This window comes from Budorcas taxicolor, chromosome 5 (assembly GCF_023091745.1).
Source record: "Budorcas taxicolor isolate Tak-1 chromosome 5, Takin1.1, whole genome shotgun sequence".
NCBI classification, from domain to species: Eukaryota; Metazoa; Chordata; class Mammalia; order Artiodactyla; family Bovidae; genus Budorcas; species Budorcas taxicolor.
In genome coordinates this window covers 129,823,493-129,850,680 of record NC_068914.1, presented here as the reverse complement: position 1 = coordinate 129,850,680, position 27,188 = coordinate 129,823,493, and the positions used below count along the sequence as shown (strand labels likewise).

Below are 27,188 nucleotides of genomic sequence, written 5' to 3'. Positions count from 1 at the left end.
GTTCTATAAATAATGAGAAAATGCTCTGGAAGACAGACTGTACTTAAAACAAACTCCCTGAAGTTCTGTACTTGTATTGCTTTCCATCTCAAAAGATGGAAAAGGCAATAGAATTTTGTTGCGTGATACTCCTTAATAGCCCAGAAACCATCAAGCTTTAACAGACATTTTCTAGCAAAAGTGAACAGCTCAAGAGTAAGCCATCAACCTCCTATTGTGTCTAACAGTCCTGGCTCAAGGCTACGACCATAGGACAGTGGATTTTCTTGGCATGTTTAAACCGAGAATGTGCAGCTTACCTAATGTTAGACCTGTAACAAATTATGAGGAAGTTTTTCTTTGTCCATGAACGTGAGTAATCTTAAAATGAAGCAGGAAGCTTCTATTCAATACTCATGAAACATAATCTTTTGGCTTAAAAACAATAACACATGATGAGACATTATTAAGAGAAAATGTAAATTAACTTTTCTAAAAAAAAATGAAAGAGCATAGAGAAAAAAATATGTTCTTTATCATTAAGAAGTTATCTGCTGAAAGGTTTTCATCAGGATACCTAAGAACTTCAGCATTTCCCTGGTGGCTCAGCTGGTAAAGAATTCGCCTGCAATGTGGGAGACCTGGATTCGATCCTGGGTTGGGAAGATCCCCTGGAGAAGGGAAAGGCTACCCACTCCAGTATTCTGGCCTGGAGAATTCCATGGACTGTATAGTCCATGAGGTCGCAAAGAGTCAGACATGAGTGACTTTCACTTCACTTCAAGGACTTCAGAAGATCATTTCAGGTTTGATAATTCTAGAAAAATTCCCATATCCTTTCCTCCTTAACTAAAATTTATCATAATTTTGGAAAAATAATCCTACTGTTTTTTCTTGAATAAAAAATTCCACAATTTTTAAAATAGAAATAAAGGAAAGAAGGGTAAAAAACAGGAGGGAAAAAATGGAGGAAAGAAGATAGGGAAAAGGGGATAAGGAGACAGGGATAAACCTGATAAAACATTCAGTGGAAGCCACAATAATAAATGAGCCTGATTTGTTGCTGACTGTACAAGGAACTAGAGAATTTTATCATTAAATCTGAAGCATCTGTTAGTTTGAGATTATACCAGTACTACTCTATTGATTATTTATGAAGACTGTGTATAAAGCAGTGGGTGTTGAACTGTATCAAATACCTTTCTGAGGATTTTCAAACAAGATTTCTCCTTGAGCAGGTGAGGATATAGACCAGAGATTGACAAAGATTTTCAGTAATAGGCCAGACAGCAAATATTTTCAGGTTTAGGGCAATAGGTCCTTTGTAGCAACTACTCAACTCTGCCATTGTGGTGCAAGAGCCATCTTGAACCATAGTATATGGATGACGGTGGCTGTGAGGAATAAAGACTCAGACATAGAGAATAGACTGTGGACACAGAGGGGCAAGGAGAGAGTGGGACGAATTGAGAGAATAGCACTGAAACATATGAATTAGCACATGTAAAACAGATAGTTAGTAGGAAGCTGCTGTACAACACAGAGAGCCCAGTCTAGCACTCTGTGATGACATAAAGGGTCAGGATGGGATAGGGAGTGCGAGGGAGGTTCAAGAGTGAGAGGACAGATGTATATTTATGGCTGATTAATATTGTTGTATGGTAGAAACCAACACAACATTTTAAAGGAATTGTCCTTCAAATTTTTTTTTTAAACAAGTACAGACCGTAGGGCAGATTTGGCCATTAAGCCAGATTTAGTCAGGAAACCCGCAGGCAGTAGTTTGTGCTACTGCTAACATACATGTCCAACTCTTTGTGACCCCATGGACTGGAGCCCACCAGGCTCCTCTGTCCACGGGATTCTCCAGGCAAGAGTACTGGAGTGGCTTGTGATGCCCTCCTCCAGGGGATCTTCCCCACCCAGGGCTCAAACCTGCATCTCCTCTGTCTCCTGCATTGGCAGGCGGGTTCTTTACCATTAATGTCACCTGGGAAGCCCAACTGCTAACATAGATTATGCTAATCTATATTTCTGTTTATCAGACTCTGCTTGCATTTCCCGAAATAACTCTTCTTAGTCATGGTCTAGTAAGTTTAGTAAAATGCAGTAACAAGTTTCTCTAATACTTTATTTAGAACTTCTACATATATACTCAAAATAAGATGGAACTTCTTATAGGGGAGTGGTCAGGTAGTACAGTTATACTAATTGGAGAGTTTATTATTTTGCTCTGGAAAAAAATTTTATACAACATGATAATTCTGTTTCTTAGAACCTGAAGATACTGAACTGGTTAGGGGTAACAATTTTTCAGCTACTCTTTGACTTGGAAAAAAAGTCTTTAATGGATAGAGTCTGTTTAGGTTTCCCACTTTCTCTGTAGTCCTATAAAATCATCCATTTCAATGAGATTATAAAATTTGTTAATAAGTTTAAATAGTTGTATTTGCCAGTATATGGTCAATGGGATATAACTTTCCAGGGATTGATTCAAGAGGAAATATATTAAAGAAAAGCTTTATGATTGATTAAGTGTGGAAAATATTATGCAAGATAAAGCTAACTAGGTCTCTGAAAAAAAGGACCAACTTCTCAAAACATTTAACATACCATGTGGAATGTCAGTATCAAGAGGTGAGATTATGAATTACATTATGAAATGCTTCCCTAATTAATGTGACTATAAAACCTTTGCTTTAGACACTGCATAGAACATGTGATCTTTAGAATACAATTCTGAAAATGTTAAGATTATAAACAATTTATAAGATCTCCATGAATGTAATAAGGTTACCCCCAAGCAGTTCTTATTTTGTATATATGTGTTTGTTTGTTTGTTTGATTTTTCACTTATTAATCTAGGGAGAAGTTTCCCCAATTTTCTTCTAGTTCATTTAATTCATTTATTTAATTCCTCAGGGTCTGTTTTGTAACTTTATTAGGGTGATTTTATTACAATGTGTTTTTGCTTTCAAAGTCTGAATGTTTTGTTCTTTCCCCATTCATTCTATTTAATATTGAAGGCACTAAAACTATACATTTGGCTAATATCAAAAATTTCAACATATCATAAAAGTTTTTATATCCATGCTATTGTTTTATAAGCATCTTGTAGCTTTTATTTTAATATAAAAATTATTTAGTAGTGTACACTTTAAAAAAATTTAAGTGACCTACATATAGAGAGCTGTTAAGTCAATTCCAGTAAGTATGTTCATCAAATACTTTATGTATTTATCTGTGTTCTGTTTCATCCATCTGTAAAAGAGAAAAGACTATTTAAAAATCTCTGATTACAGAGACTTCCCTGGTGGTCCAGTCGTTAAGATTCCACACTTCCACTGCATGGAGACTGGTCTGATCCCCGTTCAGGGAACTAAGATACCCCACGCCACACGGCCAAAAACAAACAGCAGCAGCAAAATCTCAGTATACCTATGTTTCTACCAGTATCTCATGTTTCTAATATTTTTCCTTTCTTTCGTTTAGTATAATTTTTTTCTTTTTAAAGTTCATTTCACGTATAGTGTTCATGACATTCTATTTCTATACAACATAAAAGTACTCTATCCCAGGTATTTGGTCTGATAATATGATACCTCTGACTTCTGTGAATGTTTTCTACATTTTGTTGTTGCTGTTTAGTCTTTTGAGACCCCATGGACTGTTGCCTGACAGACTCCTCTGTCCATGGGATTTCCCAGGAAAAAATACTGGAATGAGTTGCCATTTCCTTCTCCAGGGGTTCTTTCCAACCCAGAGATCAAACTCATGCATGCTGCATTGGCAAGTGGATTCTTAACCACTGAGCCACCTGGAGAGCCCTTACTATATTTTACCCCTACACATATGTCCAAAATTCTTAAGGAGTATAAAACTAGATATATTTTTTAATCCAGAAAAAATAATTTAAAGAAAGTTTTCCCATTTACAGTTAAAGTGATAACTGAATCTTTTACTTCTTGTTTTATAGACTTTCTCTGTATTTTTATTTCACTCAGTTTTTCTGCCTATTCTAGAAAATACTGTATGACATTGACTTTTTAAATATTGAAAGTGATATGACCCAGCAATCCCAATGCTGGGCACACACACTGAGGAAACCAGAATTGAAAGAGACACATATACCCCAATGTTCATCGAAGCACTATTTATAATAGCCAGGACATGGAAGCAACCTAGATGTCCATCAGCAGATGAATGGATAAGAAAGCTGGGGGACATATACACAATGGAGTATTACTCAGCCATTAAAAAGAATGCATCTGAATCAGTTCTAATGAGGTGGACGAACTGGAGCCGATTACACAGAGTGAAGTAAGCCAGAAAGAAAAAACACCAATACAGTATAGTAACGCATATATATGGAATTTAGAAAGATGATAACGATAACCCTATATGCGAGACAGCAAAAGAAACACAGATGTATAGAACAGTCTTTTTGACCCTGTGGGAGAGGGCGAGGGTGGGATGATTTGGGAGAATGGCATTGAAACATGTACAATATCATATGTGAAACGAATCGCCAGATCAGGTTCGATGCATGATACAGGATGCTCGGGGCTGGTGCACTGGGATGACCCAGAGAGATGGTATGGGGCGGGAGGTGGGAGGGGGGTTCAGGATGGGGAACACATGTACACCTGTGGCAAATTCATGTTGATGTATGGCAAAACCAATACAATATTGTAAAATAATTAGCCTCCAGTTAAAATAAATAAATTTATATTAAAAAATATATTGAAAGTGAAAATGAAAGTCGCTCAGTCCTGTCCAACTCTTTGCAACCCCATGGACTATACAGTCCATGAAATTCTCCAGGCCAGAATACTGGAGTGGGTAGTCTTTCCCTTCTCCAGGGGATCTTCCCAACCCAGAGATCAAACCCAGGTCTCCTGCTTCGCAGGCGAATTGTTTACCAGCTGAGCCACAAGGGAAACCCAAGAATACCAGAGTGGGTAGCCTATTCCTTCTCCAACAGATCTTCCCAACCCAGGTTTAAATATTGAAGATCTCCTCAAAAATAACCTACAATAATCAAGTATGCTATTTATTATAGGCATCCCGTCCTAGAATAAGGCTCTCTACCATCCCATATTTATGATTGATTAATGCTTATGGTTTTGGTTGTTTGACACTCAGGCTACCCTCCCCCTCCAAACCACCCACATGGTTCTGTGTTAGAAGATGATAGTGAAGTTTACCAGGATGCAGTCCTGTTACTTTTTGACATGCTGCTCTTTCATGACATAGAATGGTATCTGTCCTCCATCACTTTCTATATCAAATTCACAATTTACCTCAGAGAAATTCTTCCAAGTTTTAGTATATGATTTTGCAGGTTTCTCATTAAATATATTTGTTAAATAAGAGGGAAGGAGAAGTAAGAGATAGGGGAAGGCTTAATATTTTTGATAATACCATATTGGACTCGCCTGGTCTCACAGTGGATAAGAATCCACTTCCCAAGACAAGGGACATGGGTTTGATCCCTGGTCCAGGAAGATTCCACATGCAACTAAGCCTGTGCACTGAAACTACTAAGCTCACACCCTAGAACCCACGCACTGCAACTACTGAAGCCATGCACCTAGAGGCTGCACTCTGCAACAAGAGAAGTCACTTCAATGAGAAGGCTGCACACCACAATGAAGAGTAGCCTCCATTCTCAACTAGAGAAAGCCCATGGAAAGCAACAAAGACCCAGCAGAGCCAAACATTTTAAAAATAAAATTAATTACTTAATGTAAAAAATTCTGGTGATACCATATCAATTTATCTCTAAGTCCTGAACTTAACAACAAAAAAATAATTCTCAATGTTAGAAATAGTTAAACATAAGAGCTGGGGGCTAACAAGTGACTTTCTCTCTTAAGTAGAAAGCTGCTAATGCATTTAATCTGACAAAAAATATATTAGGGAAGAAAAAATTATCAACAGGGAGGAGAAGGAAAAAAGGACTGTGTTCAGGAGTCACCTCTATAACAATATAGAGCATTACTACAGCAACTTAAGAATGGTTTGTCATTTTCTTTTCATTGAAAAGCACCATGTTTATGACAATGCAAACTTTCTTGACATTAAACACCCTATGTTAGTCAAACAGTATGGTATCAGGGCATCTTAGGAAGGGTTTAACTAGTCAAATTTTCCCCTGAATCTGTGTGTTTTCTTTTTCATAGTTCTGTAGCAGGCAGAAGATAGCAATTTACCAAGAAAAAAGAAAACACACACATACACACACACTACCTCTGTTCCACATCACTTGTAAGCTAAATAACTGTGTGTTTCCTTGTCTGGACTTTGAATTCATGGCACTGGAGAACGGAAACACATCCTTATACTAGAATTAAAGCCAATCTATGGCTCAAAAAAATTGACCCAGAGAAAGGATGTTGGTGAAAGTGAAGTAAAGTGAAGTCGCTCAATCTTTGTGACCCCATGGACTGTAGCCTGCCAGGCTCCTCTGTCCATGGGGTTTTCCAGGCAAGAATACTGGAGTGGGTTGCCATTTCCTTCTCCAGGGGATCTTCTGGACTCAGGGGTCAAATGTGAGTCTCCTGCACTGCAGGCAGACTCCACCATCTGCAAAAGCAAAACTAAAAAACAAAAAGATGTTAAGAGGAACAGTTTTAAGTGGTCAGGAGCAGCCTATGAACTACAGGACTACTTCCAGCATGGCAGCCCAGTGAAGTCTCCAAGGCAGACCTGGTGAAAGCACTTCCAATTACTGTGTCTATATGTCAGTATCTTACTTGCCAGATATATAGCCCCAGTGTGAGGATGTACCCCAGTAATGCCCTAAGACAGGCTTACACTATAGGAAAGTAATTATCTATTTTGGTGGCTAAGGCCCACTGGGGGAAGCTGTGAACACTCTCTAGAAAAATGTGTCAGTATATCTATCACACAGTTTCAAGGGGTTCACAGATTCCATAAAGCTCACACTGCAGTCCTCAAAGTGATTTAACATCAGATTTAAAGCACTAGCTCTAGAGGTTAGTGAGGAAGCAATTCACAGGGCTATACTTTAGGGATGAAGAGTTTTCAGCTGGGGACATATAGGAATAAACACTTATGGCATTTTGAATCTTTACATTATGCCTTCCTTTGATTCAAATTCCAAGAGCATAAACCAAGCACAGAAAAATATGTACTCGATTTTGGTTAATTTATCAACATTTTAAGACAGGGAAGAAAGAGAGTATTATTTACATCTAGAACTTAGAAAACACATGAAGGGTGCAGTTGCAGTCTGTCAGAAGAATGAGGCAAATTAATCTTTTGACTTTCTCTCTCTCTCACCTCTTTTAAAAGAGAAATTAAAAAGAACCTGAAGACTGAAGCAGTGCCAGGTAAGCTCTAGAAGAAGAAATAACCTGCGTACTTCCATTTAAGGCATGGTTCACTTACTGGTTCTCTTGAGCAATCCCTATAACGAGTGGAAGAACTAGCATCTGAGCCTTATTTCCCCCGACCTCTTCATCACCAATCAATTCTTTTGGAAAGTATTATATAAAAAATAACTCTTACATAAATAGACTATTTGTAGAATAAAAAGAGATTAAAATCAAAAACAAACACACTCTTAATGCCAGTGTATAAAGATGAAATGTCACTTTTTAATGAAATCTATTATTTTATGTAAAGTGGCCATTTGACATAATTGTATCTTATCTATTGTCAACTTTATACAAAATTTCTTTTCTATTAGAATTTTTAAATGGCTATAGTCTAACCCAAATTGCTCTAAGGGTATAAGGGAAGAGAGAGAGAGGGAGAGGGGGAGGGAGACAGAGAGAGAGAGAGAGAGAGTCTTAAATACCATCTCTCTTCTAGGCAGCAATTTCCCCAGATGAAGAGGTCACCACTGTTTAACAGTGTGCTGCCATGTTAATTTAGTATGACAAGATAAAGCAGTAATCTCAGCTCGTGGAGGCTGTAAACCGCCTGCTATCCGGGGACATGCTCAAGTCGATTTGCACTGTATATCACTTTATACAATTGCCATGACAAAGCCCCCTGAGTTCTCACATGTAAATCTCTCTATCCCTCTCTTCCTGTAGCCCCCTCTTTTCTCTTTCACTCCCTCCGAATTTTTTTCTCCCTGCTTCATGTCCAGGTAGACCACATCTACTCAGCACTAATCTCTGAAAACTTAATGCTCTGAACATGACAAGGGACACACAACACATACTCCTCTCACAACCACTCTGTCAAGTCCCCAGTTTAAGAGAAGATGTTCAGGGACTTAGATAATCCATTGATCCCACTTGCATCGGCTTTTATATTTCAATCTGTCGTGTTAAGTTGTCAAGGGGAGAGATTAAACTGATGTTTCATGATTCGAGATTTACTTTCCTAGGAATGATAGTTTTCAAAGCTTGTCTTACTAAGGTCTGCTTAAAGATTATCCCTAAGAAAGCTGATGTATCTTTACTGGTATAAATCTAGTAATAACACTATAAAGTGTTTTAGGTAAGGACAGTTTGGAGATATTCAAGGTTATGGAACATAGAATGTAAAACTGAGTAAAATATGGAGTTTTTAAAAATGTCATCTGTGTAGTTCTCTCTGCATGAAGTCAAAACACCATATGTAAAAAATGGGGGAAAACATGTTTTTATCTATGTAAAACAAAAATAATTATAGACTCAGTGAAGGGGACATAAGAGAAGAGGAAGAATTTATATGATAGGAAATTTAAAGATCACATGAAACACACTGGGAAAATGGCAAGTCAGTTTTATCCAATAAAGAAAGGGCAGATATATATGTTCAACTGACAGAATTAAGACCTGGAGAAACACATACTACGGCTAGGTGTGTTGGCTTTAGATGTGTTAAAAGCAAGACAACAGGCCCCAAATGGAGTCACTTATGCTAAGCCTCATGTCACCAAACTGAGTTAACTTCATTAAAGTTTGGGACTCTCCCAGAAATGGAATCTTGAACCAGTCAATCAGGAATCACTGCTAGGTAATTTGCCTGTTAGGGCACTGTCATCCCCTAAAGCAAAGTGACCTTGTCACAACCAATCTGCTTTTTCGCTAGTACCACTTCCTTGTCCCACTCCCTTTGGCCTATGAAAGTCTTTCATTTTGTCCAGGTCTTCAGAGCCCCTTCTATCTGCTAGATAGGAATGCTGTCCAATTCATTAACCATTGAATAAAGGCAATGAGATCTTTAAAATCTACTCAGTTGAATTTTGTTTTTTAACAGATGCCCAAATTCTGACAGGTTGAACTGTTACATTCCAAAATTCATTTGTATTGTGCCTCTCATCCATATCATACCCTTTTTATATCATCTCAAGCTACTCTTATAGACAAACAGAAATGAGAGAAGGACTAAATGATCAATAAATATAATACTAATTAGTATTATATTTAAATGATCAATAAATATAATACAAATAAAAATCTAAATCCCCTAGGGATTTTAGCACCTCTAAAATACCTGAAATCAAATAGAAATCTTTAAATGTCTTGAAACTTAAAAATCAAAAGTGAACATAATAATAAAACTATAGTAATAAATTTCATTAACTGTGTCCTAAAAGAAAATCATCATGTAGTCTTTAGTATGTCCATACAAGAAAACTGAAGCAACTTTTAAAATATTTTGTTGCAAAATATTTCTGTTGTTTTGTCTTGATGTTGCTTTCCTTTGGTAAACTATTTGGAGAGAGGTGTATTATTATATGAAGCTACAGAAGAAATGCTTTGACTTCTATCACTCTTTAGAGAGTAAATGGACTGAAAGAATTAGAAGGGGGTTAAAAAGGGAGCTCACATTAACTGAATATTCATGATATGACAAACACTGTGCCAGGTAATTATTTCATTTAATCATTATATCAACTCTCACTAAGTTTTGTTATTTCGACATGTAGATAAGGAAAGTTGCACTCAGGATGTCTTCTCTGAACAAAGATTTTGGAGACATTCATTCATTCATGTAACTATTTTGAGATACTTGCTGTGGGTCAGCCACTGTGTGACTCTAGGGTATATAGAACTGAATAAGACAGACCTTTTACCCATGGGAACCATTTCTCCTGTAAATAAGAGTTTTCATTTTCAAGATAAACTACATCCAAAGATACTGACAGAGCTAAGTGGTAAGACTACCGAACCACTTAAATGGGGAGGGGAATGTTGGTAATATTCCTCCAGGTTACTAAAAGGAAAGCATGATTATTGGGAGACTAAAAGAAGACAATGTTTTGTCCTGGTAATTAACAGTAATTAGTCAATAGCATGAAAACTATTCAATAAATAAGCATCTATTAAGTTCTTCCTAAGCAACAGGCGTGGTTCAAGGCCAGTTATGAGAATTGTGCTATTCAATTCTTGTTTTAATCACTCAGTCATGTCTGATTCCTTGTGACCCCATGGACTTCAGCCCGCCCAGCTCCTCTGTCCATGGAATTCTCTAGGCAAGAATAGCAGTGGGTTGCCATTCCCTTCTCCAGGGGATCTTCCTCATCCAGGGATCAAACCTGTGCCTCTTGCATTGCAGGCAGATCTTTACCAACTGAGCCACCAGGAAGCCCTATTTAATCCTTACACCCCTCTATATATTAGAAGGTTCTATTATCATCCCCAGCTTTAGATGAGAAAACAAAGATACATGAGATGCCACAAAACGAAGACAAGGTCACACACATCACAAAACACGGGATTATGATTAGAACCCACACTGTTTAAGGGAGAGTGTAGGCACTTTACCACCTCATTCTTTATCTCATCATCATATCAAAACAGTTCTGACTTGGCTTATGTAGCTTTCTACTGCAGTGGTGTTTGCAGTTGATGAATAGCCTTAAATAACATTAAGCAAAAATGTAAACTGCCAATGAACAATATCTGTGACAACTGAAATCTGTCGAAAGTATTTGACTGAGGGACAGTATCTCAGATTGAATGAATCGTCTCCTTTACAAATTACAAAAAAAATAAGTAAAACAAACTTTTCAATCACAAAAGCTTGAGATTTCTATTGGATTTCTCATTTCTAAAGTAGTTTTCCTTAACTTAGGGTTTTCTTGTAAGTTTCTTAAATTTACAGGAACTTAAAGCAACTGACATTTAATACAATGTGCCATTTTTCTCTGAGATCAAAGAACTTAAACATTCCTTAGTCACTTTAGCTAATAACTAAGATTTACTAAGCTCCTGCTACATTCCAAGTACCAGAGTGCTTTATGTGAACTGACTTCTTTAAATATTACCAATATCCTCAAAATAAGATGCTATTGTAATCATTCCCATTTTACAGATGATAAAACAAGGTACAGAGAATTTTGATAACTTGCCAAATGCCATACAGAGGCCAACCAGCAGAACCTGGCACTTCCTTGGTAGTTTTATCACTAGAGGCCTCGTCGAAACAATTATGCTACGCCAACAGCCTTAGAGCCAGAGCAAAACTTAATAGTAATCTTTATATGAAAGGTTTAGCAAATAATCATCTGAAGTTTCACATATCGCCCAATAGCCAACGTAGAACTTCAAATTCACATTCTGAAATAGTTAAACCTGTTGCTCTATTTAAATCCAGCTTTAAAAACACTTAAAAATCAAGTTAACTCTGAGTTAAGGTATAATAATCAAGCAACAGCTGTTTCACCTGCATTTTGTACAAGTATTTCTAAAAGCTTCTAAAATTATATATTCTGATAAACTATGAAAAAAATATTTTAATGTTTGTATGAATGGAAAAGCAGTGAGCACAGATACTAAGTTCTGATGTCACAAATCCAAATTATACCCCTTATATATATTTGGCAAATCCCTTTCTCTAAGACAGCTATCTGCCTGTACAATGGGAAAAAAAAAATCACAGTTGCTGAACTCACTGGTTTGACAAAATTGACTAAGATAATAAACACAGGGCGGTTGGTACAAAGAAAACAGTGAAACACTATACATTCCTATTATTATTAATTATTGAATGCCATATTCTCAAGAGTGTCGACTGTTTGAAATCTTCCATATCTGGGTTGCAAAGATCAGACTAAAGATAGGCTGTAAAATATATTCACACAAGACTTTCACAGTTGCTTCTTATATTCCACTGATAACCCTAGGGAAATCAGAATCTCAGATACACAAGAAGTGTGCTCTCTGAGTCCTGTCTCCCAAGTGTGCAAAGCATGCCAGTCACCGCCACAAAGCCTGATGATGGATCCCTGTAACAGCACAGCTAGCTCGTTTCCAAGACGTACACGTACATAGAGGGAAGGGTCTAGAAGTGGCAAGAGAGCTGGTTATAGAGCTTAGTACTTTATTAAGTGGAACACCGTTATTGTAACTTGTTTTCTGTTGTCTTTTTACATGGTACATATTTTATATTTGTACACAATACATATTCTGTGTTTGTACATACTTTGTACAAAGCTACTTAATGGTAGCTTTGCGATTATATTCCTTTTTCATATCTTACCTCCATTTTAAAAAGTTTTATTAGCCCTTAGAATGTTATTTTCTTGCTTAGGGACATGCACCAAAAGATTAACTGTTTTATCTGGAGTCAGGCTAGATCTTTAAGAGCTAAGAAGAGACACTGAAGTAAACACTGCTTCTCTATATAATGATAACATTGTTTGCTCTGCTGCCACAGACTCAGCCTTGACTAAATAAGACACAAAATCCAGTCACTGTGTTCATTTACTTTATCATGTGATGTCAGTGTCACAGAGCCAGCCAAGGCTGCTCTACTTACATACACACCTCATCTTACTCACATGGATCATTCCTAAAAACGGTGTACGGGGAGAAACTTTGAAACCATTTTGCCTTTGTACAAAGAATATATATAACCAAAGAGACTGATTACAATTGTCAACCTAAGTTAGCTTTATATTTATTTCTCATTTCAAATAAGAAAGAACATTCTCTCCTTATCTAGCAGAATAGAGAAAAATATAAAATTAACTTTCTAGAACAAGAAATGGGGGGAAATGGCACACAGTGGTCAAAAATGGTAGCAAAATGAACTGCTACCATGAATTCAGTTTTAATGCTAGTATAAATTATGGCATCTCAGAATTTACAGGAGAAATAGAGAATTTAAATACATTTAATGCTTTTAAATTTATCTAATGCAGCATTAGTGTTCTAAGCATTTTGAATTCAGATTGTCATTTCTCAAAGAATCATTTCTCTTGTAACTGTCCCACGTCTTCTCATTAGATTTTCTACACTATACGATTTCTTTGTATTTTTAAGTTAACACCCCCCAAATCAAGGTATTTGTTGAAACTTTTAAAAGAGAAGCTATGTGAGCCTAATTGTCAAACTATGTGAGAAAAGGGAATTGCCATGAAAGTTCAATACTACCTTATATTATTTTTATGACTTTACTTTCTTAAGATCCAAATTAAGTGCTAATGGTTGTGCTTTTTAAAGAGACTGCTATACAAAGATTACTTTACCTTCTTAGGTACAATAGATCATTGTACCTAACTAACATAGCCAAGAGGAAGCATGGTTTAAGTATTATCTGAAATATTTTGAGGTCTCATTAGCAAGTTAGTTATTGAGTCTTGTAGATTTCATTCTAATTCTTAAAAATTCAGGCACCAGCACTGCAGAATTCTAATTTATTTTGGATTATCTTAAATAACTGTCCTTTGCAAGTATTAATATAAAATAAGAAATAATGACAAACTCATCACTATTATGACTTACATTAAGTTAATATAGTGATACAAACATCAAAATTGCTTTCTAATTATGTAAAATGGTCTCTGTTTCTATTTCTCATTTTTAGCAGCCTCTATAAAAATATCAAATTTTGGAAATAAATATGAAGACAAAAACAATTAATCGAGTTAGAGCAATAGTAAAGAACTGAATGAAAATAGTAACAGAAGTTGTCAAATAGTTTAAAATGAAACTTTGTCATAGGCACACAAAGCGCTTGGACATCCACTAAAGCACTATGTCCCAGACACTTGGATTCACTGATAAGTACAATTTCAAAAACTAATTTGCAAATCAATATAAGGCTTTTTTGTTTGCCATGTTAGGATATTAAAAATGAAATGATCACTACTATCAACAGTGCATCATGAAAAGTTAGAAGAACATAATCCCTGAATAAACTGAAGAAATATATAGTTTTGTTAAAATCTAACTACACAGTCTTTGTTAAAAAAAAAAAAAAATCAGTGAAAACTTTATCATAGAACCAGCTGATCTCTATACAGTGACTAGCCTAACTGCGGGAAGGTTTGGCAATCCCCCAAGAGGCAGTATATGTAACTAAGAAGGAAGTCCGTATCAGAGCACAATGGTGCTGATTCTCCGTTCTTGATAATGGCTCCTTTGAGATCCACGAGTAGATCCATTAAGAATGTTTTCTGACAGAAGTAAATTGAAAGAGAGAGGAAGAAGAGGAGCAAATAAAAAGGATTAAAGGAAGAAAAATGAGATAAAATTTATAAGAAACATCTGAGAAAAAGAATAAAGGTTGGTTCCTAAACTTTTATTTTTAACTTCCAAATACAAATCATCCCATCATGCAGGTATGAAGATGAGAAATGGAGTATTTCCTGCCATATGAATAAACAAGGATGCCACAGCCACTAGTGATTCTTGCCTTCCGAACATAAATTTCTGAGCCTAGAGGGCACCCAGGAAGGAGAACAATACCTGCAATCTGGCAGCCATTAAGCTGCAGCCGCTCCCTATGATGAACACTTAAGAGCAGGGGTGGGGTGGGGGTTAAAAATACAGGACATCGGCCCCAGAGAGCCGAGATGTATATGAAAGGAATGATTTCAGTGGGCGCAGACTCTTAACATCTTCCCATACCAAGAAAAGCGCTAAATTCCTTAACTGGAGATATCGGCTCTTCTTTAATTAACAGTAATCTTCTGACATTCAGACTACCTTTCCCCTTGATGCAAAACTTCTGTAAGTCTGACTCTTCCCCCTGTGTCTCATTGGAGCACTTCTCCCAGGGTTACTTGAGATGCTGTCTCTCAGGTTTGAAGTCCTAAAAATTTCTACCAAATAACTCTCAATGTTTAGATAGTGACTATTTTTTCAAATAGACAAGAATAATGAATGGGATAAAGATGAACACCTATCCCGTCCACAAAAATCAGGAGCACCATTCAAGTTTGTCTCCAGCACTGCTTCCTAGTATCCATGCTGTTTCTAGCATCCTAGTCAAATATTCCACCATTCTTTCCACTTCCTTCCCATTTTCATTCAAAGTGGTTATCCAGATTAAAGAAAGGAAATATTCAGAACACTAATAACTAAAGTAGTTGTTTTTATTCCTATTAAAATGAGGCATATATTTTACTGACGTTATATTTTATATAAGACCTTTTACCAGGCACTTTGTCTTTCGTATATATTTCCTCTTTTTTTCTTACTTAGTTATCTCTTCTGGGAATAAGATATTTAAGCAAAAACAAAACAATGCAAAATTATAAAATAAAGACTTTGCATTAATAGTAATGATCCAATGTGCATATATTTTTAATATCCTGGCATCTAGTAATTTTCTCATGGGACAGTTTCATATTAATATGTTTCTGATCCCCATAGATGAGTTATACTTCAACTGTGAATCTGCTTAGCACCTTTTAGCCTGTATCAGGGTTCTAATATTTTATATTACAATCTGGTGACTTTTGTGCTCATCTTACCCCCATACTAAACAAAAAGCCACATGAGGAAAAAGACTAATTCTTATTCATTTCTGCATCTCTGCTGATAGGTATCCATTGTATATATCTGAGTTGAATCTTTTCACAACACCCCTATTAAATGAGAGCAATTAAATTCCATTAGACCAGATCTTCTTAAGCAAACACATTTTGCCCCATTACCACAGCATGAGAAGTTCTTACTTATTCCCCTGTCACTGCATAGCACTCTGTGAAGAAGGTCACGGTGGATCCTCATTAAGAGTCCTGAACTCCTGTGGCTGATTCATGTTGATGTATGGCAAAAAACACTACAATATTGTAAAGTAATAAGCCTCCAATTAAAATAAATTAATTAATTTTTAAAAAAGAGTCCTGAACTATCTGGCAATACACATAGTACTTTTTGGTATGTAAGAATACATCCATTTCTCAAAGCCTGGTTAACTTTAAACTCAACAGTAGTACTTCAAATACTGTGGACATCACATGAATCAAGGTTTTCTCCATCTCATATTAGATGCTCTCACACCTGGATGGAAAGGAGTTGTGTGGTAATAGGACACAACCAGATCTATTGACCAACTTAATAGATGAGTTTGACAGATCCCAACTAATTGGTTTCCATATGTCCTCATTCCTTCTAGGAAAGGGCTTCTCAGGTGGCACTACTGGTAAAAAAAAAAAAAAAAAAAATCACCTCCCAACACAGGAGATGCAAGAGACACAGGATTGATCCCTGTGTTGGAAAGATCCTCTGGTGATGGAAATGGCAACCCACTCCAGTATTCTTGCTTGGAAAATCCCATGGACAGTGGAGCCTTGCAGGCTAAGTCCATGGGATTGCGGAGTCAGACACAACTGAGTGCATGCGCGCGCACACACACACATGCACACACACACACACACACACACACACACACACACACACACACTCCTTCTAGCCTGAGGGTAATTTTCAGAAACAATGGAAATATAAAGATTGAATCACTTACATTCAAATACAAGCCTAGCATTTTATCTAAATAAATTCCTTTGTGTGGTATTTTCTGACAACATTTACAGAATAATGTTCAAAACAATGTAATTTCATTGTACGATAAACATCAATTTAGCATAAAAAACAAATACAAACTTGTCATCATTTTCACCTTGTTTCAAATGAATTGGCCTTGTTTAGATAAGCAAGCCTATCTCTTACAGAAGCAACAGTTATAGATAAAAGTGTGTGAAATCGGGTGTGTGTGTGTGTAGATTTATACTGCCTACTCTCATAATTTTTTACTGCTACACTGCACATATGGCTTCCAAGCTTACTTTATCTGAATCTTTCTGAATCTATTCTCCATGGTATTAAACTAAGCACATTCCACATCATTCAAAAGTAATTACACTTTTGTTTAGAATGTAGGAGAATGCTCTTTCTAAACAATGAAATTGTCATTATTAGAACTGGCAAAATAATTGTACTAGTGTTAACAACAGTATGCATTATACCATCACAATAACTTATGCTAGTTTGATGCACAAAGGTAACCAGAAATTTAAAAGCTTATAAAAACCACCATATAAAAATAGGAATCTTTACCATACCATAATTAAGGTCCTATTCTGTGACTTATTTTTAAATAACACATGTAGTTTTCTCTTTTCCTTCTCAAGTTTTCTGAACAGTACTTCACACATAAAATTATCCTAGTCAAACATCGAAAATGCATTACTAACAACTGTCAGATTGTAAGCAAAATTTATACAAATGGTATTTCAAGACACAGCTATCATATAGCAATTAAAATTATATTGGGTAAATAAAAGATCCCAAGAGTTGACAGTGAGCCTGAGCAAGTAAAAGTCTCTCTCTGTCATGGGCACTGAATGAATCCTTTCAGTGTATAAGTGTTAAAGGTTGCATTTCATACACTGGAGCTTTGCTATAATTTCATGCTTGGTTCTCAGTTATATGTTCTACTGCTATAGAAGATCAGCTTAAAAAAAACACCTTTTTATTCTGCTGCTGGACTTCAGGAAGAAACCAATGCACACTGAATGTTACTTTATGATAACTAGTGTCTCTGCATGCTTAAATACATGAAGATACATCCAATTACTAAACCTAATCAGCACATCATATACTCAAAGTTCTTCAACAATTCCAGAAAAATCTTATTAATATAAGCAATTCATGAGATAAGAGAGTATATTATAGCATCATGCTTACAAATCCACTGGGTCTTTATATGTTCAAACAATTATATGCAAATATAGTATATACTTCATATAAAATTCAGTTATTTATTGAGAGAACCATTCAAATTAGTTTTCTAAAAACTGTATTCTTAAGTAACTGTATACTTTAAAAATCAATCTTGGGAAGGAAGCAGCAGTGTATCCCCACTCTGCAGTCATACAAAACTGTTCACTCAACTCAAGAGGAACTTAAGTCAAAAGAGAGTTTGTCTGAGGTAAGAGAAAACATTTTATAGGGGAAAAAAAGACAGTTGGTTATTCAGTAAGCACAGGTGGTCAAGCTTTCCATTTCACATCCCTTTTGACACCATAACAATCATCTAAGCAGCAGAAGTAGCATGAAACCAGATAAAATGAATACCAACATGGCCACCACCGAGTACCCTGGCTGCCTCTCACACTGCTACTTGATTTCCCTTCAGACTTACTCTGTTTCCCTCCAGACTTACTCTGTTTCCCTCTTGTGCTCATAAATAATCATGTTGACTGACATAAGGACATGTTCTGGATAGTCCTTTGCATTATGAAATAAGTCTACCTATGTCAGAACTATCATTAAAAATGAGCCAGAAATGATAGTGTCTCTTGCTTGTCTCTGAAAATCTGAAGTCACAGCCTCCAAACTCATGTCAAAAAAAAAAAAAAACCAGGCAGAGGCGACAAGAAAGTTCGTCCTTCATAAACATAAAGCCCAGAACTGCCTTTCCACTCATGTCATAAACAGACTTGCCAACCTTGTCTTTTACCTTTTTGAAGATTATATGGGGGTTCCTGACAAGATTATGAGAGCTTCAGAGAAGGACCAACAGAATCAGTCTTTTTTATATTTATAATTCTGTATCTCAATCTTATATTGACTAGAAATCTGACAGTATTTTATACCTATGTGATATTATTATAATATTATTATAGTATAATATTATTCTGAACAGTAAGTAAAACTCTCCAAGAACAGGACTTGTAGTATTTATAACAGTTATAAATGTTTGGGGAGTTAGTCTTAATTAGCCATTTAGCTGATTTCTTCAAAATATCAAGGCAAAAAACCACAACTTCAGAAAGGAAGAATTCCATCTTTATCTGACCCATTTCAAACCTTAACACTTGCATACCTGGAATATGAACACAGGACCCTAATTCCCCAAATTCAATATATGGCAGCAGTCATGAGGTGTACAGAACTTCTATCTCAGGAAATATTTTCCAACCTACATTTTATACTGAAAGCATTTCTCTATAACCTCAAAGTGGCATTAAAGGGATTACTCAGAAGTTTTACTTTGTCTCTAAACTATGTAGGCAAAACAAAATGTAGACCTCTCAACATCTCTCTTTTTTATTAAAGAATGGAGTATAAATGTCACATATAAACCAGCAATGAAATCTGGTAACCTGTTTTTTGGTTTCCTTAAATTCAACTCTATGATACAAAGATAATGAAACATTCCCTCTGTTTTCAAAGATACTGAATAGGAAAAAAATAATGTATGTTACTATTGAAATAAAAGGACTTACATGAATATGACAGTGGCCTAGTATTCAGAAAAAAATGAAGAATTTTGTATTGAATAACAATTCTATGAATGTATTTAATCATTTTGATAACTAAGTAAAATTATATCTTAATCAGCTTAACAGCTAAATATATCATGGCTATTATAGCATACTTTCTGTACTACATTAGTATATTCTACTTTAGCTCTAAAATTTTTAGAAAATCAGCATATTCACCATGAATAATGGCTTAACATCTTTGCTCAAAACATATTTCCTATTTAATCATCCATATAAAATTTGCTGTTTAATCAGTACTCATAAATTGAGTATCTATTATATGCTGGGTATCAGAAATACAACTATATATAACATGTGTGTATATATATATAACTGTGCCTTCAAGGGGGAGAAGGCAATGGCAACCCACTCCAGTACTCTTGCTTGGGAAATCCCATGGGCAGAGTAGCCTGGTGGGCTGCAGTCCATGGGGTTGCTAAGAGTCGGACATGACTGAGCGACTTCACTTTCCCTTTTCACTTTCGTGCATTGGAGAAGGAAATGGCAACCTACTCCAGTGTTCTTGCCTGGAGAATCCCAGGGACAGGGGAGCCTGGCGGGCTGCCATCTATGGGGTCGCACAGAGTTGGACACGACTGAAGTGACTTAGCAGCAGCAGCAGTGCCTTCAAGGAGAAGTACAGTGCATAGAAAGGCAGACATGTAGATACATAATTTATAACACAGACCATGAGAAAAGATATAAGCATGTACCATGGATAAAGAACAGCAACCATTCTGCCTTGGGAAGTCAGGGAAAGCATCTAAAAAGAAGCAATTTTTAATTCAGTCTTGTGGGAGAAACACAATTTACCAGGAAAGTAAAATAAGAATTTTCCAGGTAGAAAGAATAAGTTTGTATCATTAGAGGTCACCTGGTACGTTTACGAACATTCATGAAAACCTTCACAAGACTGAAGCACTGGGTCTTTGGCAGGATGTGGCCAAAGAGGAGACAAAAGGCATATTTTGGTGCCAGTCTATATAGAGCCTTTATGCGAAGAGAGTTGTAGACTAAATCTCATAGGCAACAAGGACATACATTAGTTTCCAAAGTGGGATAAATAATCCAACTCTTTTCTCAGGCAATCAAGTCTAGTGGAAGTTGAAAGGAAGATGGGAAAAAGGAGAGGCTGGAAATTTGAGATCATATAAAAGAAATCAAGAAATTTTTGAGGCAGGAACAAATTTAGAAACCAAGTAGACATATACAGTAAAAGAAAATATCAGTGTTGATGTTACTAAAATTAAGTTAAATCATTTGAATGCACACTGTATTAACATCAAGTACAGCAGATCTTAAACTTTGGGGGCTTCAGATCTACTCGAGAATCTGATTAAAACCATAACCCTACTCACATGTGTGCACACAGAGAATTCTCCATTTATCTTCAGGAGAGCCACAGACCCTAGTTAAGAATTTCTCTCCTGGGTAAAGTTGCTTGAGGAAAGGAGCCATGCCTTATGAAAATTATTTCCATAGTGCACAACAAAAACTTGGTACAAAGAAGGTAGTTCATAGGTTTTACTTAGTTAGACTGTATTCTCCATTACAAACTGGATTCCATTTTCATTAACATCCTGCACTGTAGCATCCACTTGCGCCAACGACAGTATGTGTTAACAATTTAACATACTTTTCTCGTATCCATCCTTGAGTGTACTTAAGACAGTTTCCCCTTTCTTCTAGCAATAATTATTTATAGTCCCTCCTTTAAATTTGTGTGTTTATGTTTACAGAAGTATTACAGGAAAACCAAACCAAGAAGCACTGCCCACATGAAATTCCCTGAAAGAAGGCAATGGTCAACATATTGAGGGAGAAAAGCATGAGCACTGATGCAATGTCAAACGGGGAGTCTGATCTCTCTACCCTGTTGAGCTGCTTGCTGTCATTTTCCCCCTTTCTTTCTCTAGTTTTAACCTTTGTGAAGGAGGCCAAGAAGTTATATCATTGCACATTACTAACATGACCTCATAGTAGAGGGGAAAGAAGGAGGACTTCTGGATAGTATGATTTAACTTGACAAATAAGAGATAATCAGAATATTAAATGTGTGTGCATTATTGTGAAGAGCTTGTAAAATTTAAAAGCATGAAATCCAAAGCCAGACCATCTGGGTAAACTCTGGTTCTCCAACTTACTAGCTGTGATCTGGAGCAAACTATTTAGACTCACTGTGCCTCAGTTTCCCCCTCACCTGTAAAATGGGATTAATGATAACACCTCATTGAATTATTGTGATGGCTAAATGAGTTAATATATATCATGCGCTTGAAACAACACACCTGTAAGAGTACTATATAAGGGTTAGCTAAAACCTTCTTCTTGGTAAGAAAATTTTGGCACACAGTCAAAAATGCTCACAAAAATTCTGCCTTTGAGGCTTAAAATTTGAATGGAAGTATTTAAATCTAATGGGAATTATCAAAGGACAGTGTTTATTTCACAGATATTAGAAGATAATCTGATTCTTCTTGTTGGTTTAATTCTATTTCCAGTAATTCAATGACATAAACAAGTAGGTGTATTTTGGTACCAAACACATTTATGATGTGTAATCATTTCCTAGAGAAGTCCCACCATCCTGCAATAAATAAATAAATAAATATTTAACAGAATCGGAGCCTTTTTTTTAAAGATATGAGAATGTATGAAGAAATATTTTTGTTGGTGTGACCTGGTTCAAACTAACAGCACTGGCATCCTTGAAGGAGAAGAATAGGGGCCACAAAAAATGTGACACCCACCCAAGAAGTCATGTTAAAAAGGCAAGGGTGGCTTGACTGGCAGCTAAGTGCCAGGCTACCTTGCCAGCATGCTGTTTCTGTGCATTTAAGTTCCTAAGAAGAACCTAAAGGCCTTATTTATTTGTGTGTGGGTCTTCTGTTTAAGCTTCAGCCAAAGATACTATGCTGTCTTCTCCCTCTCATCTGTGAAATCATGGCTTCCTAATCTTCTGTGGTGATCCAGCCCCCAGGAGCAGGGGCCAGATAAATTATCCAGAGCTTCAAATTCTAGAATAGGATGTACAAGGGAATTACTGAATTATCAAAGCAACAGAGTGAATGGAACTGAGTTAGGAATTAGTGCAGTTACATCAGAAATGTGTTGTCTCTATGAAACATGCACTTCTGTAATATTCCCAATACTGTAAGAAATATTGGAACCCAATCTGAGGGAAGCAAAAGTTGAAAAAGAAAAAAAACAAACAAACCCTGATTTATCATGGTGGAAATGCTCAAACAATGCTATAGCTCTTTCTGGAAAAATTATTAGAGTTTTATTACTCTTTATTAGAAATATATCTCTTTATTAGAAATATAAAGATATCTAACTTTCTTGAGGACTAACTTTAAATGTGTTAATATTATCCTTAGATTATGTTTTTCCACTAATTAAGTTGGGAGTGTCTCAAAAGCAGAATTCTTGAAAAACAAAAACAAAACAAAACAAAAACAGTCTAAGTATACTTCCTGCTGGAATCAATGTACTTATAAAGAATTCTAAGATGTTAGGAGTGAATCTTGTGTGTGACTATTAAGTAGATGATAATTACGAAGCATAGGACTGAAGCCAGACTACTAGAGGAGCAGATTGGTCACAAAGTGAGTGCAGGCACAATAGACCACGAGAAACCTACCATTGTGTTGTGCTGAGAAGTGGGAGTCCTATGGCCACAAGTCTCTTGCGTCAGCAGAGAAACTGGCTGAAATTCCTCAGAGTGAGGCTTGTTGGGAAAACTCACATGCAAGGGAAGGTGAAAGGCTGGGAGCCCGTCACTCTCCTCTTCTTCCACTTTCTGTCTGCTTGTCACCATGGCTACCTCTCCATCTGCTTCCCCATACGGAGAGGCTGGTCGCTTGGAAGACATCCTGGAAGGAACAAAAGAGGAGAAAATAATGAAACCTCCACATAAATCCTTAATGCCGTCATTGTGTGGTTAGGGGCCATTGTAACAGAAATGCCTTTTTGTGCTGGCAGAGAGCAGGAAACCATCCAAATACCACTGCAAAGCACACACAATCAGAAACAATGGCCAAGCAGGTAGCAACAGAACAGTGCTTGTTTGTTGTGAGAATAATACACTAATATAGCACTCTCTTGTATTCTGGCTTCTTAAACAAGAGAATTCACCTAAGAACACTGCATAATGAAAGACCATTCCATTTTAAAGGAAAGAAAAATACCCATCTCATTTTACACGTTGATAGACCTTATTGAAGACAGAACATCCATGAATAGCAAATCCTGTTGGCAGTTAAAGGAAGGGAAATAACTAAAAATTTTTTCACCAAAAAATAAACAAAGTAAATGAATGACTGTCATTAAAAAAACTGCATTAAAAGTAAGATTATTGTAAAATGTAGGAATATTGGTTATTGGCAAACCTCAGGTCACAGAACAAAAAGTTTGATATTTGTTTAAAGCTTATTAAGAATTGAAGAAATTCTACAATCACTGTTAATCCTCAAATATTTAAGGACTTTTCTCTCTTATATCCCCAAATCACCCAATTTTGGCTTTTAGTTCTAATATAAAATTTGTAGGTAGTTAAAAAAAATGATAAGAATAGAAAAAATCTTTCAATTTTATTTCCACAGTTTCATGAAATATTTAGCTGTAGATTCTCAGACTTATTTCTTCCTTAGAATACCTAAGTAAAGAAAAAATAAATTAAATAAGCATGTTTTGTTTTGACAAGCTAATGTCTATATGACAATACACTTAGATTTTTTTTTGTACTTGAGTCTGATTGAGAATGTTATCAGAGGTTAAAAATAAATGGCAAATATGTTTAGTGAAACATAAGACATATTTTCTTTTCATTAAATTTTTCATGGAAGCAGAATAGAGTTAAATTTTTTAATTAAAAAAATGTCTGGTATTTACAACTTGATTTGACCTTGAAAAACACTCTAATTTTTGTTCAACAAAGAGTGTTTACAAAATCATCCATTCTTATTCTATACCACTGATACAGGAGACAAGAAAGTGTGAACTAACTACCACATCACTTCACTCATATATATCACTGATTTTTAAATTTAAAACGTACTACCAAATGAGAGGGCTCTAATCTCTGTTGAGTGATGCTATTCTTAGTGTTAGAAGTTTTGAAAGACAAATGTATTTAAATGCTGGATATATTCTGTGAAGATAAAATAGCAGAGTAGAAAAAAATAAAGGCTGTGGAATCAGACAAACACAAAATAAAACACTGATTCTGCTACTTACTAGCTGTGAGACTTACTTTAATCTCTATTTCAGTTTACTCATCTTTAAAGTGAGATGTAATATCTACCTGTAATACTTTGAGAATGAACTATGTTCCACATGAAAAATGACTTACAGAGCATTTTGCTCAGAGTAGACACTCAGTAAAAAATACTGCTGTTTATTTCACTACCTTTAAAACTACAGTGTGACCCACCACCGTTAAAAACACAAAAACAACAGCAGCAGCAACAACAACTCAAAAATGACAATGCAGATTGCATTCTAAGAGTTAAACTGTAAAATCAACATTGGATACACAGTCTCCAATAGAGAAATGTTCCCTGGTTAGTCATACTTGACAATAAATTGATCAAATGAGTTATCAAGTGTTAAAGAAAAAATGTTATTAGCAGAAGTCTTGATCAGCAGAAGAACACAGAAAAGAAAGGAAATAGTAGTGGTTACCAAGCACTGTTTAAAAACAGAAACAGACTGGGCCAGTGCATTTCAGGGATCTTTAACCATTTCTGATCTCATTACTAAGGTTTACCCCAAGTATACTCTAAGTATGGAGAAAGAGCAAGGGCCTGGGATTAACAGAAAAGACTGAGTCTCATGACCCAGAGGGATGTTGTGGGGAGGGAGGTGGGAGGGGGGTTCATGTTTGGGATCGAATGTACACCCGTGGTGGATTCATGTCAATGTATGGCAAAACCAATACAGTATTGTAAAGTAAAATAAAGTAAAAATTAAAATTAAAATAAAAAAAAAAAAGAAGTGGTGAAGTGAAAGTCATTCGGTCGTGTCTGACTCTGTGACCCCATGGATTATACAATCCATGGAATTCTCCAGGCCAGAATACTGGAGTGGGGTAGCCTTTCCCTTCTCCAAGGATCTTCCCAACCCAGGGATCAAACCCAGGTCTCCCACATTGCAGGCAGATTCTTTACCAGCTAAGCCACAAGGGGAGCACAAGAATACCAGAGTGGGTAATCTATCCCTTCTCATCTAGGAATCAAACCCGTTTTTCCTGCATTGGAGGTGGATTCTTTACCAACTGAGCTATCAGGGAAGCTCTTAGTCTCATTGGCAACACTTTATCCCCAAATTGACAGATTAAACTTTATATGATAACTCAACACTAGAGATATTTAACTCCCACTGTTTTGTTTCCATGCTCTCCTAGTAAACTGCTTTTTTAAAAAAATTCATTTTTTTAATTGAAAGATAATTGCTTTATGATATTATATTGGTTTCTGCCATACATCAACATGAATCAGTCATAGGGATATGTAGCTCCTTCCCTCTCGAAACTCCCTCCCACCTCACACCTCATCCCACCCCTCTAGGCTGTCACAAAGCATGGAATTTGAGCTCCCTGTGTCCAAGCAAATGATTCTCATAAAGAGAATGAGATGACAGAACATACTTAAATACACAAAGTCTTTGAGAAGTGATTTATCACATTAAATCAATAAAGAGATGTTTAATTATTTCTTGGTTTTACATGAAACTTGACTACAATTTTATTCACTTATTACATAAACCATATTATTTATGGTCTGTGTAGGATTACTATTCTTGCTGGAATTAACAAACTGGTATTTTGGTGCCTACCTCAGTCTTAAATACAGTCAGTCTCTTAGCTGTCTGAAAATTTCAGGCTATTAGTAAGAGTCAGTTTCTGGGTTATCAAAAAGAAAACCATATCAGATGGTTTATTTAATAGCCAGCTGGCTAGTTAATACAATTCTATGACTTTCAGAAGGCATTACTTTTCTGCCGACTTCTACTTTATTAATATCATTATTAATAATGACTGAAAATTAAAAGTCTTAAAGTAGATAAAAGGTATATAAGGTAGATAGTTAGTTACTGCTATTTGCAAAACTTCCAGTTCTTTCAATATCTAAACTATTTTTACACCTAATTGGATAAAGAGTCTCTCCATACACATATCATGTTACGGAGAAAAAACTATAAGGTCTAAAATACCAAAGAGTCATGGTGCTAAAAATCAACTGATTCTAAAATATTATATATTTCAGGTTTATTTCAATTCCATTCTTAGAGACTTATAGAATGTTCTTAAATGTGTTGGACTTATAAGAGTACTGTTATGTAGCTCAGGTAAAAGATTTCTTCAAGATGTTTTAAATTACTAGAATAATAATGACTATGGTTATAGTTGAGTAATAGGCTAGAAAATGAGAAGCAAAACAAAATACATAAATTATGTTAAGAGTTAATAATCTGTTGGTTGCATTATCTGTGTTGACTTTTCTACTTCTAAAACTATTGATAACAAAATAGCCAATACCATCAAATTCTTGAATTTTTTTTCATCTACCAAAGGTTTTATTTTGGATAGATGAAAGTCTCAATTTTGAAAAAAAGCATTAAGGAGGCATTGAAAATTTCCATGTATTGTCTATCTGGGAAATGCAGGGTTCCAATTCCTGCAGCTCACACTACACGTCTATGTTCCAGAGCAAGAACACCTTAGAACAGC

General features: G+C 35.9%; 1 protein-coding gene across 1 annotated transcript in view; it reads right to left on the bottom strand.

Annotated features, from left to right (window-relative positions):
- The window catches only part of SOX5 (SRY-box transcription factor 5), a 749,035-nt gene that overhangs the window by 377,252 nt on the left and 344,595 nt on the right, over positions 1-27,188 (bottom strand). The window contains exon 3 of the mRNA XM_052640182.1: positions 23,100-23,331. Coding sequence (XP_052496142.1) covers positions 23,100-23,330 — 231 coding nt within the window. The 5' untranslated portion in view covers position 23,331. The remainder of the gene's footprint in view (positions 1-23,099; positions 23,332-27,188) is intronic.